Source organism: Grammomys surdaster, unplaced genomic scaffold (assembly GCF_004785775.1).
Source record: "Grammomys surdaster isolate TR1022 unplaced genomic scaffold, NIH_TR_1.0 123267, whole genome shotgun sequence".
In the NCBI taxonomy this organism is placed as follows: domain Eukaryota; kingdom Metazoa; phylum Chordata; class Mammalia; order Rodentia; family Muridae; genus Grammomys; species Grammomys surdaster.
The window spans coordinates 23,165-40,983 of NW_021618564.1; the positions used below are offsets into that span (position 1 = coordinate 23,165).

General features: G+C 48.8%; 1 protein-coding gene across 1 annotated transcript in view; it reads right to left on the minus strand.

Moving 5' to 3' along the window:
- Positions 1-16,943, minus strand: part of Rnf213 (ring finger protein 213) — a gene marked incomplete at both ends in the record, with an annotated part of 40,103 nt that extends 23,160 nt beyond the window's left edge. Inside the window, 12 exons of the mRNA XM_028784453.1 lie at positions 967-1,120; positions 1,944-1,999; positions 2,673-2,895; positions 6,460-6,657; positions 7,590-7,843; positions 8,265-8,548; positions 11,263-11,474; positions 12,033-12,188; positions 12,614-12,771; positions 13,328-13,441; positions 13,688-14,155; positions 16,746-16,943. Coding sequence (XP_028640286.1) covers positions 967-1,120; positions 1,944-1,999; positions 2,673-2,895; positions 6,460-6,657; positions 7,590-7,843; positions 8,265-8,548; positions 11,263-11,474; positions 12,033-12,188; positions 12,614-12,771; positions 13,328-13,441; positions 13,688-14,155; positions 16,746-16,943 — 2,475 coding nt within the window. The remainder of the gene's footprint in view (positions 1-966; positions 1,121-1,943; positions 2,000-2,672; positions 2,896-6,459; positions 6,658-7,589; positions 7,844-8,264; positions 8,549-11,262; positions 11,475-12,032; positions 12,189-12,613; positions 12,772-13,327; positions 13,442-13,687; positions 14,156-16,745) is intronic.
- Between the last annotated feature and the right edge of the window lie 876 nt (positions 16,944-17,819).

The window sequence follows — 17,819 nt, forward strand, 5'->3', positions numbered from 1 at the left end:
CTGCAGACACAGGAGAGAGGGATTACAAAATCTATACTCACCTTCAATCCTGATGACCTGAGTTTGATCCCCAGAACCCATGTGATGGAAGGAGAAAACTGACTCTTACAAGTAGTCCTGACTTCTAGATCCATGCCATGGTGTGGTCTCTGTTTCTCTGTCTGTCTCTATCGTTCTGTCATGAATATGTGTGTGCGCACACACACACAGACACACATGTAAATGCACATGCATACACACACAGTATAAATTCTGAAAAGAAAAACTATAAGGAATAACATTAAAATATACATTTAATTATCTCCCACTGATAAATTCAGAGTTGTGTGTGAAGAAAGAGTCAGTGAAAAGGCCCTCTAGCATTTTCAAATGGAGGCGGATAGACTCAATCGGGCGAGTGACACAACCATGAGAGAACATTGTCTCAACTGCACAAGGTGGCCGGAGGTGACAAGAAGGATCAAGTTCAGAGAGGTACAGAGATCTGAAGTGGCAGACATGTAATGCAGCTCGCTCCCTAAAGCACAGAGGACGAGGGGCCAGAGAGCTGCAAGCTGGTGAAGGTGCAGCTACACTGGACAGCTGCAAGGGACACCAACTTTGCTCCTCCCTTTAAGTTAAATATAAATTTCCCAAGGGGAAAACACGGAGTGAAACTGCTCAGGGCTAGGATGGTCCCCAGTGTTTCCGGTCAACAGTGGGAAAGAAGTACCAAGCTGAGGGTGCAGTCCTGCTCTGTAGCTTGCCCTTGGGCATCGGAAGTTCTGTCTACCAACCCAGACTACCATAAACTCCCTCTCTCCCTCCAACCCAAGCACCAGTGCTGCCTTCATCCCAGAGAGAGCTAGCTGGAACAGGGCCTCAGCCAACTCCCTCATGGCTGAATCAGCCCGGATTCCCTTTCAAATTGAGGTTACCAGAAGCCCACACCTCCAATACAGTGTGAGACAACAAGGTCCCACTCACCTCTGAAGAGCTGAGTGTAAGCATTTCACAGATGAGCTCGGCAGACAGGGCAGGAATCTCGTAGAACTGTTGGTCAGCTGTGATCTTACAGACAGTTTCATGGAGGGTCAAACACTCAGTCAAGTATATCTGTGGCAGGCTCTCCCCAAAGATTCTACCCAAAAAAGTCAGAGAAATCATTAAAATAGTTGAGAAATGAGAAGGGGGCAGGTGTGGGTGGGAGAAAAAGGTTAAATTAAAACAACAACAACAACAAAAAAGAGCAGGTCCTCTGTGTGGGATGTCTCCTGGCCCTCCCTACATCTGCAGGTTCATGTTTACTGTGTGTTGTACATGGGGCAAGCAGGGGTTCAACTGCTCAGCATGCCTGACATGTGGGGTTCAATCCACAGTTTGCAAAAGGAAAATGGGACAGGAACTAGAGAAAGGGCTCATTGTCAAGAGCACTTGCTGTGCTGTAAGAGGACCCAAAGTCTGGGTCCCAGCAGGACAACTCTCTGTGACTCCAACTTATGCCAGCTGCAGACTGAAGTTGAAGCAAAAAAAGATCTGACTTCTACGGATGCAATGCAAGCCCTGCTTCCTGCTCCTCTGCCAGGGCTTCCCCAGAAGTGCAGACTGGAGCCCTCCAACAGTGAGGGAGAACACACCCTTCCTCCAGCTGCCTTTGCTAGGCTCCTCATCAGAGCCAGGGGAACTGTAAGTAATACAATCACATTTGACTTTTCCATCTGATTTGCCTCCTGATGGAAGCCCAGACTCGGATAAGTACAGTGACACATGGCAAATGGAGCAGGGGCAAACCTTCAGCATCCAGAGCTGGATACCCATTGCTTCACAGCGTGGAAAGCGTGGTGTTGGTTTGCAGTCTCCCTGGTGAGGCAGCATGTCTGCAGGAAGTTGTGGCCAGCAGGGGCAGCCACCATTCTTCCCAGAGCTGTGTGGAAGACAAGGCTGCCCTTGGCCTCCCCACTTACCTGTCCTGATACATTTCCATATGTTGTATCAGCATTTTAAAGACCTTCTTGACATCCTAAAACAGTGAAGAGAAGGGAGGGTGTCATCTCAACATGGCTGCATTTGTGGAGACTGAGCCAAGAAAAGGCTTCTGTACACCCAGAGCACTGATTCAAAACAGATACTCTTCTGCCTCACATTAGTAAAGTCACAATACAAAATCACACTGCTTTCTGAGCATGCCGACATGTGTGTGTGTGTGTGTGTAGTAGACTGTTTACTCAGAAGCCATCCATTTGATTCTGAGACAGTGTCTCATTGGCTTGGAAATCAGCAGCTAAGTGAGACTGGCTAGTAAACAAGGATTGCCCACTGCAAAAGTGCAGGCCGCAGTGTCCTGGGTTTCAGTGTGGTTCCAGTCATTCAAATCCTCATGCTTGTGTGGCAAATGAACCATCATCTTTGCCCATAGGAAACCTCATCACACCTAGCTAAACCAATGTCATTACGTCTGACTAAGTCTACCCGTCCCTTTCTCATACATACATGCATGCATTTGTGTGTTTGTTTGTTCGCCCAGCCCCCCACACCCACTTACTTCTCTTTCTTTCTTTTGGCTTGTGGTGCAGAGGATGAGACCCAGGCTTTTACTCATGAAGTGAGCACTCGACCACTGAGTGCTCCCAGCCTTGTAGCAGTTAACCTGTTCTTACTAAGCCAGCACTTGCCAACCTGTCCCCACAACACACCTTCATATTTTGGTGTGAGATCCTCCCGAGTCCTTGAAGGCGGTATGAAATCCCTTGAAAACAGTCCAGGACCCGAGTGGGCACGTGACTCAGGTATTCTGCAGAGTTCTCCATGTAGGAACTTAAGCTTTCAAGGGGGACCAAGCTGAACCAGGAGCGGAAGAGGTACTCATCCACATGCAGCAGGGCCATCTTATTCTGCATGAACTGGAGAGCCTGGCTCCTGAGGAAAGACAACCCAAGACATGGTGAGATGGCAGCAGTCGGGACTCACACAAAGGAAGACAGAGCAGGAGGCTCTGATTTTAAGGGTTGCAATGCTTCATGGGAAACAAAAGTCAAGGAGTAAGCTAACTACTGGACCATTCCCTCTAGACCATGACGGGTTCGCTCCTTCATCCTGTACCGAATCAGTGGCAGAACTGGACAGAGCGTCCAGCTTTGTGTGGATTCACTTGGCAGAAACTGAGACCCAAATGGTTCATCCCTGTCACTGTAACCAGCCTGCAGCAGGCTCTGATCCAAGAGCTGTCTTGGCTCTTAGCCCCACACGACCACCACTGGATGGCCATTGTCACCACATACTATAGGCTGCTCATGGTCCTCACCCCTGTACACATTTTTACCCAAGACCCCACAAGCAGCACCACCACAGAGGCCAAGGTTCACCATGACGTCCCACAGCACAACACACCACTGTTTTCCCTAAGGTGCTGGGAAAGACAGCAGCCTTCTCCTCTGGTGGAAGCAGACTGTGCCCTGGGCATCATGGCAGGGGACATGGGACTTGCTCCAAGCCTGATCATAAAGTTACCACTGTGCTCGCTGGCCACCTCCCAGACAGAGTACAGGCGCTGTTTGTCACTCTCTGAGCTACACCCATCCCTGACCAGGCTAAGTGGAGTTAACAGTTGACTGTGCTCAGGGTCACTTGAGGTCTTAACTTGTGTTCTATCAAATAACCTATACTCAGTAACGTAAGGACATTGGAAGCTGAAAATATGGATCCAAATGCAAGACAGCTGTTCCAGCAGCTGGCGGCAGTGAGGGTGCTTTCTAACAGGTCGGGGGAGAGTTTTGTAAAAATACATTTTCTTCTAAGTTAGTGTTCTACTTAGTGTCACAGGCTTTTCAAAAAATTCAAATTGTACCCACACTGCCATATCCTTACTGTGGCAGGAATTTCCCTGTTTGCACGATCTGTTTGCATCAGGAGGTCTGCGGTTGGACAGGAAAAGGCAGACAGAGCTAAGAGTTGCAGAGGGGAGTAGGAGGGGATTCAAGGGGAGAGAGGACGAAGAAATCAAGAGAGAAGACAGGCATGGAGAAGATCCTGAACCAGCATGGCTTTAATAGCCATAGGTAGATATGATTTCATACAGGGATGGGATGGTTGGGGTAATATTCTTGGTGGGCAGCTTGTACCATTATCTATTGGACTTGAAATTATTGTGTAGACATCTTGGGATTTGAGTATTTGCTGATATATAAATCTGATTGGTCAACTATAAGCTTTAAGAGTTTTGATTTTACCGGGTTAATGGGTATTGTGATATCTAACCACGAGGTTGGCGGCCCATGGAGGCAGGGACTACCCAACATCTCGGGGCCCCTGGGCCAGCAGACTAAGATGACTAGCTGGTGCTGGGCATAGAGTGGGAACTTGGATGGTGGCAGAGCCAGGAAGCCTGAGAGTCCCAGTTCTTCTTTTTAATACCTCCCACTACACCTTAACAAAGATATATGAACTTAACACATGCATATGCGTGCACTTGTATACACACACACACACACACATGCACGCACACACAAACAGGACACAATAAGAAGAAATAGTGCAGCTATTCTCATGAGATACATACAGCGTACGGGAAGTAGGCTGGATGAGGGCTTTCCTCAAACTACAGTTTGACGAATCCCAGCCTCTGAATACTTCCTGCCACCGCCAGCATGAGGTATAAACCATTACTGGATGAAGAATGAAGCCCTATCAGCCTGAAGTGCCTCCCCCATGGAGTGAGGGAAAAAATGAACCACAACAATAGACTATTTGATGTGTCGTTACATAGCTGGGCACCGTGATGTTGAAATGCACCTGCCACTGTGGTACATAAGCATCTGTGACAGAGCCCAGTGGAGAACACCTGCCTACCATGTTAAGCCCGTGGTTCCCTCTCCAGTATGAGGGAAAGGGAAGGAATTCGAGGAAGGGAGAGAGAGAAAAGGGGGGAAGGGAAAAGATAGAAAAAAGTATAGATTTGATGCCTTGAATCTAAGTTTCCTATGGAACTTCTGTAAGATTTTCTTGTGCCAGAAAGGAGACCCCTGTGTGGAATACACTACCATTTTGGGTCTGCATAGGCCAGCATCAGAGCCTTCTCCCCGTCAGCTCAGCTTGTCCCAGACAGCAAGGCAGGAGCTGGGGGAGATGGCTTGGGTGTGAATATGCTTGCTGTGCAGGTATGAGGACCTGAGTTCAAATATCTATAAAAGCCAGACTCATAGCATGGGCATCTGTAGTCCCAGCGCTGGATCCTGTGGAGAGAGGAGATGTACAAACAGGAGAACGCCTAGAAAATCGTGGGCTGGTGTGGAAAGTTTTGGGGACCACTTGGCAAGAATTTGACATTGAGCCAGGACAAGCAAGTCGGCTTCAGGCAGGAATCTGATAATAGGCCAAAATAGGCAAGTAAGCCAGGCAGGAATCTGATTTTGGGGCAGAACAAAGAAGTCGGCATATCAGGCAAGAATATGACTTTGGGCTAGGACAGGGAAGTAGGCTCAGATATCTTGGTCATCCTGATGAGCCCTTAGAAACAGCAATCTTGATATCGGGACTTTGTTTATTACCTTGCTTGTTCCTTGACTATTTGTGTTTATTGTCTTTCATGTTTCTTAACCTAGAACTGACCTTATTACTTACATGTAATTAAAGTGGTATAAAAGCAGATTGGGAAAAAAAATCAATCTGCCTTGACCTCAGAACTGGCTGGGGTCATGCTACAGTGTTGTCTAAGTGTCTTTTTGTTTTTAATCCTCGCTCGCCCTGGAGAACCTGTTGACTGACTGAACTGGCTTAGTCAGGATGGCCACCTGGACATACACACTGAGAGAAAAACAGAGACATCACCCCAACATGGAAGGACCATGGTTTTCCTCTGAGCCCCAAAACACACACACACACACACACACACACCTAGGCAGAGAATAGAATCAATGCTTATCAAAGCACCTTACTATATAAAAATCAGAAATGCCTTAATGACAACAGGGGCATGGCTGCAGCAAAGCTAGGGCACCCCTGTCAAGGCTGGCATCATCCTACCCCAAGAGCACATGACCAACCTAATAGGCAGCAAAATACTAGACGGTAACAATAGTAGGTTGTAATAAAATAAATAATTGGCAGCTTGGCTTGCAGCCAGTACTTTTTGTTTGTTTGTTTGTTTTTCAAAACAGGGGTGGCCTCACACCCAGGGATCCACCTCCCTCTGCCTCCCAAGTGCCAGGATTGAGGGTGTGTGCCACCACCACCACCCAGTTTCACCAGTACCCCTAAAGCACACGAAACACCTGTGTTGTCATTGGCACTGAAATGCACACAGCCCCGGCTCTGGGCCTGCTGACAGTTAAATTTTTCTTCGTAACTATGTTGATGTTAAAGGACTCTTGTTCCCGCTGTCCTTCAAGGTGGGGACAGGCTCAGTGCACAGCCTGTAGTGTGAAGCCTGCAGTGCACAACCTGTGGATCTCGGATTGTTGTCAGATGTGCAACTCTTCAGCTTACCCAGTAGGTGCTTTGTCCCGAAACTCTGAGAAGGGGATGCCTTCAAGGCCTGCCCAGGTGTCCTCGGGCTGGCTCTTGGAGTTCTTTCTGGGTGGAGACTGCTGCATGCAGTGGTGCAGGAGAGGTAAGATACCCAGCCAGCGGTCACACCTCTTGTCTATGCACCTATGGCATAGGTTTGTCAAGTATGCACACCATCTAGAAGGGAATGAAGGAGCCAGTGAGGGGAGGATTGTCCAGTGGTCTGTGACCACCACCTGCAGAGCTCAAGGGACACTGTACATGTAAGGCTGGACAGGGTCCACACCAGGAGGTGGTTCTGTCATAAGAAAGACAGGGTATTCCAGCCCCACTCCTAAAGCAGCCCTCAACAAATCCCCAGAGCAGATTCCTACCAGAGCCCTCTCCATCTACACTGCACAGCTGAGGGAATGTCTAAAACACAGGAAGCCATGCAACAGCCGCTCAGGGAAGGCCGCCTGATGTGACTTCAAGACCTATCACACCAGCCTCAGATGCTGCTGTGAAGGCCCAAGCCAGGGTCATTGTGCTCATGGAGGTTGCCTCCAAATCTGCTTCCTAATCTGGGTGGCCCAGGGAGGGCTGGAGGAAACACATCCCTGAGGCTTCCGTGTGCAAGCACTGAAAGCTCATCTCGTGCTGTGTACCCCTTTACTGAGAGGCCCAGTCTGGCTTCAAATTCATAGGCTCAGAGGATTCCCACATCTCAGCCCGCCAGGCACATGGGACACAGACCTGGGACTGCCGCACTACCCAAAGCTCCATGAGCAGGCGTGCTGGCTCACAGCCAGAGCCCAGCACTCAGCAAGCCCAGGGCAGACATCTCATGAGTCCGAGCAGCCCGGGCTACGTAGTAAGGCTCTATCACAAAAAAGTAGATACTGGGGCTGGAGAGAAGGCTAAACAGCTAAGAGCACTGTGTCTCTTGCAGAGGACCCAGATTTAGTTCCCAGTATCCACACGGTGCCTCACAGCTGTCTGTAACTCCATTTCCTGGAGATCCAACACCTTCTTCCAGCCTCCATGGGCACCGGGCATACACACGGTGTGCAAACATACACGCAGGTGAAACACCCAGACACATACAATAAGAAATAAACAGGAAATACTTTTGAGGCATGCTGAGGACAGGGCCCAGGTCGCTATGGAGGGCTTCTGGTGAGCCAGCACTCGGAATGAGGAGAGAGCACAGACAGTCCAGGTCCTTTTTGGATACAGTAAAGTCAACTTGTTCCACCATGAAAAGGATGCTCAGGCCCAACGTCAGCTTACTCCTCACAGGGCAGTTGGCAGGCAGAGACTCCCAACTTTTTCCTTCCAGGACCATATGTTTTTTCACGTGCTCCCACAGGTTCATCCTCACCTGGTCCCAGGAGGGAAAAATGTGTGAGCATGAAGGGCAAACTCAGAGGCTGGGTAACTCTGTCAGGGACCGACCGAGACACCAGAGCATGCCAAGGAGCACCTCATTTACCTCTCCCCTGCTTCAGCACAGAAGCTCAGTCCCCAGCCCTGCAGGGTGGGGACATGGGGAGGAGGTATCCTAGAGAAAGCCACACCACAGTGTAGGTAAGGTGTAATAAGGAGCCTGCCCTTTCTGAGAGACCAGGACAAATCCTGGAGGTGGTGCACAGGGGAACCCTTTGAGGAGGAGGAGGGCATGAGGTCCTCTTACCCTCCATATGTCTTTAGCCCACTCAGTCCAGGGGTCATCTAGCCTCTAGTTGGTCAAGGGACACTGCCTGTCTACTCCAGAGCTGCTGTTAACAGTGGTAAGTGGGTACCTCTTTCTCCTCATATTGCAGACTGGACCAATTTCTTGCACAGCCCTCGTGAATCTTGGGCTCTCCGACCACAGAGTAGAACTGCCGGAACTGAGCCATGAAGCTCTGCAGGTTGGTGGCACTCCATGGCTGGAGCACACTGAAGATGCGGTCCAGCATGACCACAGCAGCCTGCTTCTTTCCTCTCACCAGTTCCTTTCTAGTGCCATCAGTGATGCGGTTCTTGGCTTGCTGGAACCACCCAGGAGACTTCATGTAGATTATGTCATCGTACTGATGCCAGTCTGAGGGAACAGAAGGAGCTCATATGGGTGTTGGAGTTGGCTCGGTGCCACTATGCATTCAAATGCTAAGTTCTGACTAGTAGATGTGGTTGCCCCAAGAGGGAATCCTCACCACACCAGCTTTTGTTGTGTAAACTTTGTTTCCTGAATTAATTGGTCGATAAAAAGTTAAAGCCTGTGACCGAGAAGTAGAGAGGTGGCCAGACTTCCAGGGACGGAGATAGAAACTCTGGAAAGAAGAAAGAAGAAGGGCTTTTTCACTGGGAGACATAAGGGGAGACAGAGGAGCTATGGCCTGGAGGGTATGGCTAGCATCTAGCTTGGAGGGGCTAGGTGGTCAGGTTAACTTAGATGAGCTAGCCCAGAGTCTGCCCAGCTAAGGCCTCAGCTCTAATACTAAAAGGTCTCTGTGTGGTTATTTGGGGAACTAGCTGGTTAAGGAATAACTACGGCCATTTTAATTCCCAGCATTAATTAGTACATACAAGAATATTTCATTTATTTTACATGAGTGAGCTCCAAATCTCTGAGGCCTGGTCTCCCAGGTAGAATGTAGGAGAACAACAGCCAGGGGCAGGAAACCCAGATGGTCAGCTCACTGTCGGCTAGCACAAGCCTGTGTACCTGTGCAGTCCAAAGTCAGAATGTGAACCCTGGGGTGTAGCTCACTGGCAACGTGGTTGCTTTAGCACATGTAAAGACCTGGATCCCCTGCAGCATATAAACATGGAAGACAGAAGCACACGAGCAATCCCAGTGATTGACAGGTGCAGGAAGAGAACCAGAGTCGTATTTGACTATACAGCCAAGGTCAATCTTTATTTTTATTTATTTTATTTATTTATATTTGGTTTTTCGAGACAGGGATTCTCTGTGTAGTCCTGGCTGTCATGGAACTCACTCTGTAAACCAGGCTGGCCTCAAACTCAGAAATCCACCTGCCTCTGCCTCCCAAGTGCTGGGATTAAAGGTGTGTGCCACCACCGCCCAGCTAGGCTAATCTTTAAAAATACAAAAAAAAGGCTGAATGATGGCTCAGTAGTTAAGGGCGCTTTGCTGGCTGCTCTAGTAGAGGACTATGGTTTGGCTCCCAGCACCCATGTGATGGCTCACAACAGCCTATGTGTCCAGTTCTAGGGGATCTGATGCCCTCTTCTGGCTTCTGGGCACACACGTGATGCACATACACATATCCATGAACATGAAGAGCCAGAACAACCCAAGACTTTCTCAGAGGCCCCGATGAAAGGACAAAGAAAAGTTTAGTTTTGTGTCCTTGTCCAGAAGTGGACACGGCAGAGCCAGTCCACGGCTGAGCCAGTGGCTCCAGAGAGGTTTAAGGAGACCCAAGTCTTCAAGCAGCTGTGTCTGAGGAATACTGTGTTCTCTTTGCCAACATTGTCTGATTTAGCTCTCTGCTGACTTTGGCAATGTACACACACATACACACACACACACACACACACACCCCTCCCCCAGAATATATAAGCACTCACACACACATAAAATAAAAAATTAATCCGACTTTCAAAAAGTAAAAATAAAAAAAAAATTAAAGACCAGCCTGGGTAACATAGTCAAATCTTGTCTTTAAAAAATAAAATTATGGGAGGGCTGGAGAGATGGCTCAGCAGTTAAGAGCTCTGACTGCTCTTCCAAAGATCCTGAGTTCAATTTCCAGCAACCACATGGTGGCTCACAACCATCTGTAATGGGATCTGATGCCCTCTCCTGGTGTGTCTGAAAATAGCTACGGTATACTACTATAAAATAAATATATAAAATCTTTAAAAATACTTTTTTTTGTTTTAATTATGGGATCTGTGGAGACAACTCAGTTGATAAAGGTTCTGGCTGTCACGCCTAATAAATTGTCCTCTGACCTCCACAAGCATGGCCTGGCTTCTTGTGGTGTAAACACACACATATGCATATGCACATGCACCCATACTCACAAATAAACAATATTTTTAAAGTTATGTCAATGCTGAGATTCTGGGTTCTGTCCTCAGTACTGAGAAAAAACAAAAGCTACACTGAGTAAAGCCACAGGGTGGTGAAGAGGCTCAGCAGGGACTCCACATGTCTCCCCCACCCTACAGGCACACACCCCTGCCCCAAGTGTTGCTTCAGCAACTCAAAAACTGCACTAAGTAGGAAAATAACTCAAGACTCTGGCCTCTGACAAAAGGGACAAGATGTGATTGTGGCACACGGCTGGGCAATTCCTCAACAGTTCTGTGGCCCGTGGAAGGAGGACACATGGCCACAAGGCTGAAGAGGGTACTGATCAGAATAACGAAGGACCTTCTGAAATCTCCAGCCAGATGCAAGCGGCATAAAGACAGAGAAGCACCATGTGGGGATGACAAACGACAAGCATGAAAAAGACTCTTGGCCCTTCTCTGAAACATCACCGTCACAGCCATCTTATGACAGTTTGGGAAGAGCTAGACCACTGCCCCTCCTGCCCTCTCCACCCCGGGCACTCTTTCCCAGCCAGAGCTCAACAGAGCTCCTCCTATCTGGCTCCTTAATAAGCACTTTCCCTGCTTTCCTCACACAGTGGGGGTTAAGTCAAACCAGCTTCCAAAGGCAACTTTACCCCTCAAAGAGACAGAGGCAGGGCCAGGGCCAAGCAGAGGACCCAAACCCTGATGTCTGCTCCCCAAGAAGCCAGGGAGCCGAACCACTTAGGGCTCTCAACAGCTTACCTCCTCTGCCCAAGAGAGCAGAGGCAACCTGCAGACAACGGTTCACATGTTCTCCTTTCTTCTGTGGCAGTTCATAGATGAACTCATATTCCACGGTATCCTTGCCACTGCCACCACGGTGAATGACATACTTATAAGGGATGGGTTTGTCCAGGTTCTGTCTGGGAATGTCCATTTTGCCCTCGATGAGAGAACCGAGGTCATCCAGGTCTCTGTGGAGGAACATAATATAGCCATTCACCAGAGGACACGACAGGAAAGCCCAGCCCCAAGGCTTTAGTATTTTTAGAACAGGGCATTTCCAGCCAGAACCCAGAAACAAATGCATGCTGGAAAAGGAATCTGGAACACTCATTTTCAAACCGGGCAGTGGTGGCTCACACCTCTAATCTCAGCATTCATGAGGCAGATGCAGGCGGATCTCTGTGAGTCTGAGGCCAGCCTGGTCTACAGATTGAATTCCAGGACTGCCACACAGAAAAACACTGTCTCAAAAAATTGAAACAGAAACATTTTCTGCCAATCTTGATGGTGCATACCTATAATCTCAAACTCAGGAGGCTGATGAGGCGGGAGGATTATTGTGAGTTCCAGGCTAACCAGGGCAAAAGAATGAGACCTTATTTCAAATAAATAAGCCAAAACAAAAGAAAAAAGCAAAGAAAGCAAAGGAAGGGATGGAAGGGAAGGGTGCACACAACCTTTGTCAAATGACTACTGACAGACGCCCTGTGAGGGACAGTGACAGCTCCAAGCCCTTGGATACTCACTGGGTGTAGTACATCTTGCAAGCATCAGTCCAGCCTTTCTGCCCGAGTCCGTCTCCCCCTCTGACACACACTCTGTGCTCGTTTGGATTGAATCCAAAGTGATGGGAAACAATAGCGTGGAAGTGCACAGTGACTTTATCCCATGGGTTAAGTGCACTGGGAAGAGCAAGAAGGAAACACACATTAGGTGCACACACTTATATGTACATGCATACAGGCATGCACACACACTTGTGCACACACAGCATCCTTATGTTTCTGCTGTGTGTCAAAACACCTAAGTGCATGTGCCAGCCATTCAGATTCAGACACCTGGACCCAGCAGGCCACTGCACCTCCCCACATGAAAGGAGGCACGACCTGGCCCCAGCATGCTCCGGATAGTGGGAGTGGGATGGGCTAGAATAGCAGTGTGACTTCATCCGGGACAGTTCCTTAGGATCACATTGACTATGAGGCCTAGGGTTCAGGAAGGGAGGACTTGGGGCTCGTGTCTCAGGAGGGCACTGACAGGAGCTGCACCGAAGCTGAGGAAGCTGGCAGAGCCACAACACGGCACATGGCAAGGGCCCACATCCTACCCTGGAGCCTCTGGTGCAGCAGACTGCTGGTTCTTGTTTTTCGTGGCTGCTGCATAATTTCTGTTCTCTCCTGGCTTCTTCTGATCTTCTGGCTGGGCGTTCCCACTTTCACTACTCTTCCTGACAGGGGTGGCCAACCTGCCCTTGAGTTCAGCTTCCTGGAACAAGCAATTCAGTCCCAGTGCTTAAAACAAGATGTGTCTCATAGCACCGGGGGCATGTCCTTGCTCAGGACCTGTCAGAGCCTTCTGGTCTACCAACCATGACATGCAGGAGCCTCTCTCTCTTCAACCTTATCCCTCATCTTGAAGAACAGGCCCAACACATTCTACCGTTGCCCTCAGCATGCACAGAGCCATCCTTCTCCATTGGCACATGCCACTCCCTGTCAGGGCACTTTCCAGTGTCTATGGCTCAAACTTCACTTCTGGTTTCTGCTCCCACACTACCTCCCCAGCCACCCAAGCTGATGGAGCTACCTCTTCTCAGGACACCAACCAGAATAACCCCCAGGACCCTTCCAGGAACTTCTCAGGACCTTCCCTACTTCTCTCTAGCATGGGAGCTCCATGGAGACAGGCTCTGTCTCCCACATGACATCTTCATAAACACTGGGCTGTCATCCAGGGATAACAGGCTGAGGAAGCCATGACTGACACAAGACACAAGAGGAGACCTGCATGCTAGACACCTCTTAGCAAGTCAAACCTCTACCTGGTCTCCATCCTTAGAGGCAGCAGTGCTCACAGGTGATGTTTTTTGTTTCTGAACATCGTCTCTTGTTTCTTTCCCAGCTTTCTTCACCGGATTGCCTGCAGCATCAATTGGCTGGAAGAAACAGAGACCACCCAAGCCTTGAGTCAGAGTGATGAAATGAAATGCTTTGGCTCTGGCTTCAGTAGGCTCCAGCCATAGGGGAGTAACTGAGAGGAAACCCTGCCCTGCACTGTCCAGGGAGCAAATCCCAGAGAGGGTAGATACATCTGACCTGAAAGACACAGCCGAGAGCATAAAACATGCCCCACCCCACAATCCCATCCCCTGCAGCTCACCTCCTGCCTGTTTCACACTCACCAGCACTTTCTCCTCTTGTCCACATGTCTCCCCCTTAGACTCAGGTAATGGGGCCTTCTGGGAAGCATCAGTCATCTTAGGGAGGCCTCCGAAGGCTGAAAGGGCTGGGCCCCCTTCTAGGCCCAGGCCCTTGTCCACTGATGGCTTAGAGATATTGAGGTCCTTCACTTCTGTGTGGTTACTGGGAACAAGGTTGCTCTGAGCATCTGTGCCTTCTGCAACCTGACCCTGCTGAGGGCTGTCACTGCCCTCGGCATGCACAGAGCCATCTTTCTCCATTGGCACATTCTCTGGGTCCAGGGAATGCCCAGGCTGGCTGGCCGCACCATCCTGCTGGGCTTGGTTCTGGGGCAAGGCTGAGTCGTGGGATCCAGGGCTTGAAGGCATGTCCAGACTCCAGAGGCCAGAGGAAGGTGCCTCTGAGGAAGAAATGCTGCCCTGCCTCTTCCTCCTCTTCTCCTTTTTACTCTAAACAGAGATATTTGTTCACTCCTTAGAGACCCCACGATCCCTGCATTCCTCTCCAGGCTCCAGTACAAACCCTCAAGTAGGCGGAGCTGGCTATCCAAACTGTGCCTTAGACCTACTACATCTGCAGCATCTTTTTATTATTTTGTATCTAGGACAGTTCGGCCTGCATGTATGTCTATGCACCACATGTGTGCCTGGTGGCCAAGGAAGGGGTGAGCCTCCATATGGGTGCTGGGAATCGAACCCGGGTCCTTTGCAAGAACCACAAGTGCTCTTAACCTCTGAGCCAACATCTTTAGCTTGGGCAGAGAAGAACTGAGCAAAGGGAGAGGGTGAGAGAGTCGAGGAATCAGGAGGCAGGGTCACACACGTCCTTCTGCCAGAGCACGAGTCTCACTCAGACTCACTTCCGATGGGATACACCTGGGGCCCCTTTTGGACATTAGCAACATCCACAGGCTTCCTACACATGACACCAATGCGTTGCATGGCACAAGATGCCAGTGAGCTAAAAGGAGGGTTGCTGTGGTTTGAATATGCCCAGCCCAGGGAGTGGCACTATCTGGAGGTGTGGCCTTGTTGGAGTAGGTGTGTTGATGTGGGCGTGGTCAAAGAGACCCTCCTCCTAACCACATAGGAGCCAGTCTGCTCCTAGAGCCTTTGGATGAAGATGTAGAACTCTCAGCTCCTCCTGCACCATGCCTGCCTGGATGCTGCCATGTTCCCGTCTTGATAATGGACTGAACCTCTGAACCTGTAAGCCAGCCCCAATTAAATGTTGTCCTTAGAAGAGTTACCTTGGTCAATGCAAATCCTAAGACAAGGGTGAAAAGCAGGTATTCCCTGGCTCACTGAGTGACTTACCCTGACTCCCAGGCAAGGCTTCCCACCTTAGGAACTTGGCCGAAGCCTAGGAGCAGGTTGTCAGAACCCCAGTTTCCGAGGATATGATGTTCTGGGTAGTCGTTAGAGTCCCTGTATCAAGTGCCTCAGGATGTCCTGAACCCCAATAGTGTGTGACAAGGCCCTACTGTAGACCAACAGCGGCAGCTAGGCACTGAGCTACACTATCTGGGAAAAGAACACAAAGAATCGGTGTGCATCTGCTCCTGTGGTTAGGTCCCATGTGAGCCTGCTAAAAGGCTCTGTGGGCACCTTAGAGAGTGAGTTCTTGGCCTACGAACCAGCAGCCAGTACTGTGTCCCAGAGAACAGAAGTGGACCTGAAGATGTATCAGTAATCTTTACCATCCTCGAGGCCCTGGGTTCAGTCCCCAGGACCATATGACCCGGATATACTGGCGTGTATCTGTTATCCCAGCAGGTACAACACTGGGGAGTTAGAGACAGGAGGATTACAAGTTCAGAGTCATTCTCAAGTACACAGTCAGTTTGGGGAAAAAGGATTTTCAGAAAATCAATTTAAGGGAGAAACAGGTGAGAACCAGTCTGCTGACACCCATGTTCTCTTTGCCCCTTGACCTACTGTCAAGTCCTGAGTCTCCGCTCCTCTTCACCCTACTTTGCCCACATCCCACCATGTCTGAACCAGACCTTCCCCTCTTTGGGTCCTCTGGCCCCAGATGCTATTGAGACCATTTGTGGAGACACACTCCACCCCAGATCTTCCATCTCATGATTGGCTGAGGGACGTAAGACTAAGAGCCAGCTAGGAGGGTCTTTGAGTCATGCTAGAATTGAACTTTGCTTCTGGGTGGGCAGGAAGTCATGAAGGCAAGGCCTGCCCTTGACTGCCTAAAAGACAAGCTCATGTCTCCCCTTCTGTTTTTCCACCCGGCCCTGAACCCTCTTCTCTGCTCTGGCACCTTCTCCTCAGCATTTCCTTTGAGCAAACTGATACCACCTGAGCTTTGTTCTGGGCTAGACTCATGGTAGAGCCACAGAGCATGCAGTCTTTTGAAGATTGCTCTCCTCGTTTGTGCACAGGCCAGATCCTGTAGGATGAACCTGGTTCTGGAGTGGCCACTGCAAGTAGGATAACTGCCACCTAGTGGTGTCTCTAAGACGAATGTTAGCCCTGAGGCACAGATGGGTCAGGTACACAGAGAGAGGCTGAAACACAGTCTCACTGTAGCCCAGGCTGGCCTCAAACTCACTACAGTAGACAAGATTGAACCTGAACTCTTGATCCCACCTCTGCCTCCTGAGTGCTGAGATCACAGGGAGGCACCACCGCCACACCCTTGCGGTGATTTTTACAGACTGTCATCCATCAGTGTTTGTCATATCCTGAGGCTTTTTTGTTATTTTAAGACATTTTTCTGATGACAGGTACTCTGGCCTTGGCTTGGACTTTTTTCCTTCTTTGCTAGAAGATCACATCAATTTCTTCAAGTGCGCTCCCACTCTCTGGACCCTAGAGTCTAGCCTCCAGTTCTGTGCTGTCCCCTCCATTCTCTGATAAGCTCAGAGCTCACTAGGGTTTTTTTGTTTTGTTTTGTTTTGTGATGTGACTGAGAGCTAGCCAACCAACCTCAGGCTCCAGTGAGATTACATCAGGAAAACACTTGAGGCAGAGTGGAAGGAGGAAGAGCAGCGACTGAGCAGGTGAAGAAGGCAGGGCTCACCATTTGGGTGGTCCAGGAGTCATGGGACTCCGACTCCTCTGGGTTTTCCAGTTCCTTGCTGAAGTCTGTGGATGAGAGTAGGACCTCCTCCTCTCTCAGCACTTCTCCCTGCTCAGTCTTTCCCTCTGGGGTTGATTCCACCACCAAGACATTGTTGTTCTTGAGATCTCCTGGGGCAGATGAAGGTAGGATCACGCTCTATGCCAATCTTCATTCATTATTCATAATGAACTATCTCAGAATTATTATGAGGAACTATGATTTCTGCCTGGTCTATTTCTGGGAATTGACATAACCTTTTCTCCCTTTCATAATTAATTCAGACAGTCTTTATTATCTTCCCTTCACATAATGAGCTCAGGAAGAGAATGAATTGAAGGCAAAACAACCAAAATACTGTCCAGTTTGGGGTCCACATATGAATCTCAAAGACTGTTTTTGACTAAAGTTAACTCTTTCCCTGCTTCCTTTTTTAGCTGTCTTGAACCATCTAAGTCTTAATCTCCTTATAACATTTGAAACAAATTACTTGGAGTGGTTAATCCAATGGTGGGAAGTAGTCAATTACTATCTACCATAAATTTTTTGAAAAACATTAAGACTTCACAATTGAACTCTTCTGATCTGTACCTTCTGTGGTTGAATTTTTCGTTGACTAATTTTATAACCTAGATAGTGGATAGAATGTACTCTCTGTAATTTTTTTTTCAGAAGCAATTTGCAAACCCTAACAAGGCAAAGTTCTTTTTTGTTTCACAAAACATTTTCTCTCTAAAGCATCTGCATCAGAATTAGCCAACAAAATATCATCCACGTAATGGTAAATAAAGGATTGAGGAGATGCATGTGAATTATTTCTAGCAGTTGATCCACAAAAATATTGACATAGAGTTGACTATTTAGCATTTCTGTGTAAGAATTCCACTGATACTATTTTACAGGTTGACCTTTACTGTAAGTAGGTAGTGTAAAGGCAAATTTTCCTTATCTTGGTCTTGCAAGGGGATAATAAAAAAGCAGTCTTTTACAATCACAGGCTATGCCTTACTTAGGTAATAAGGCAAAGGACACCCA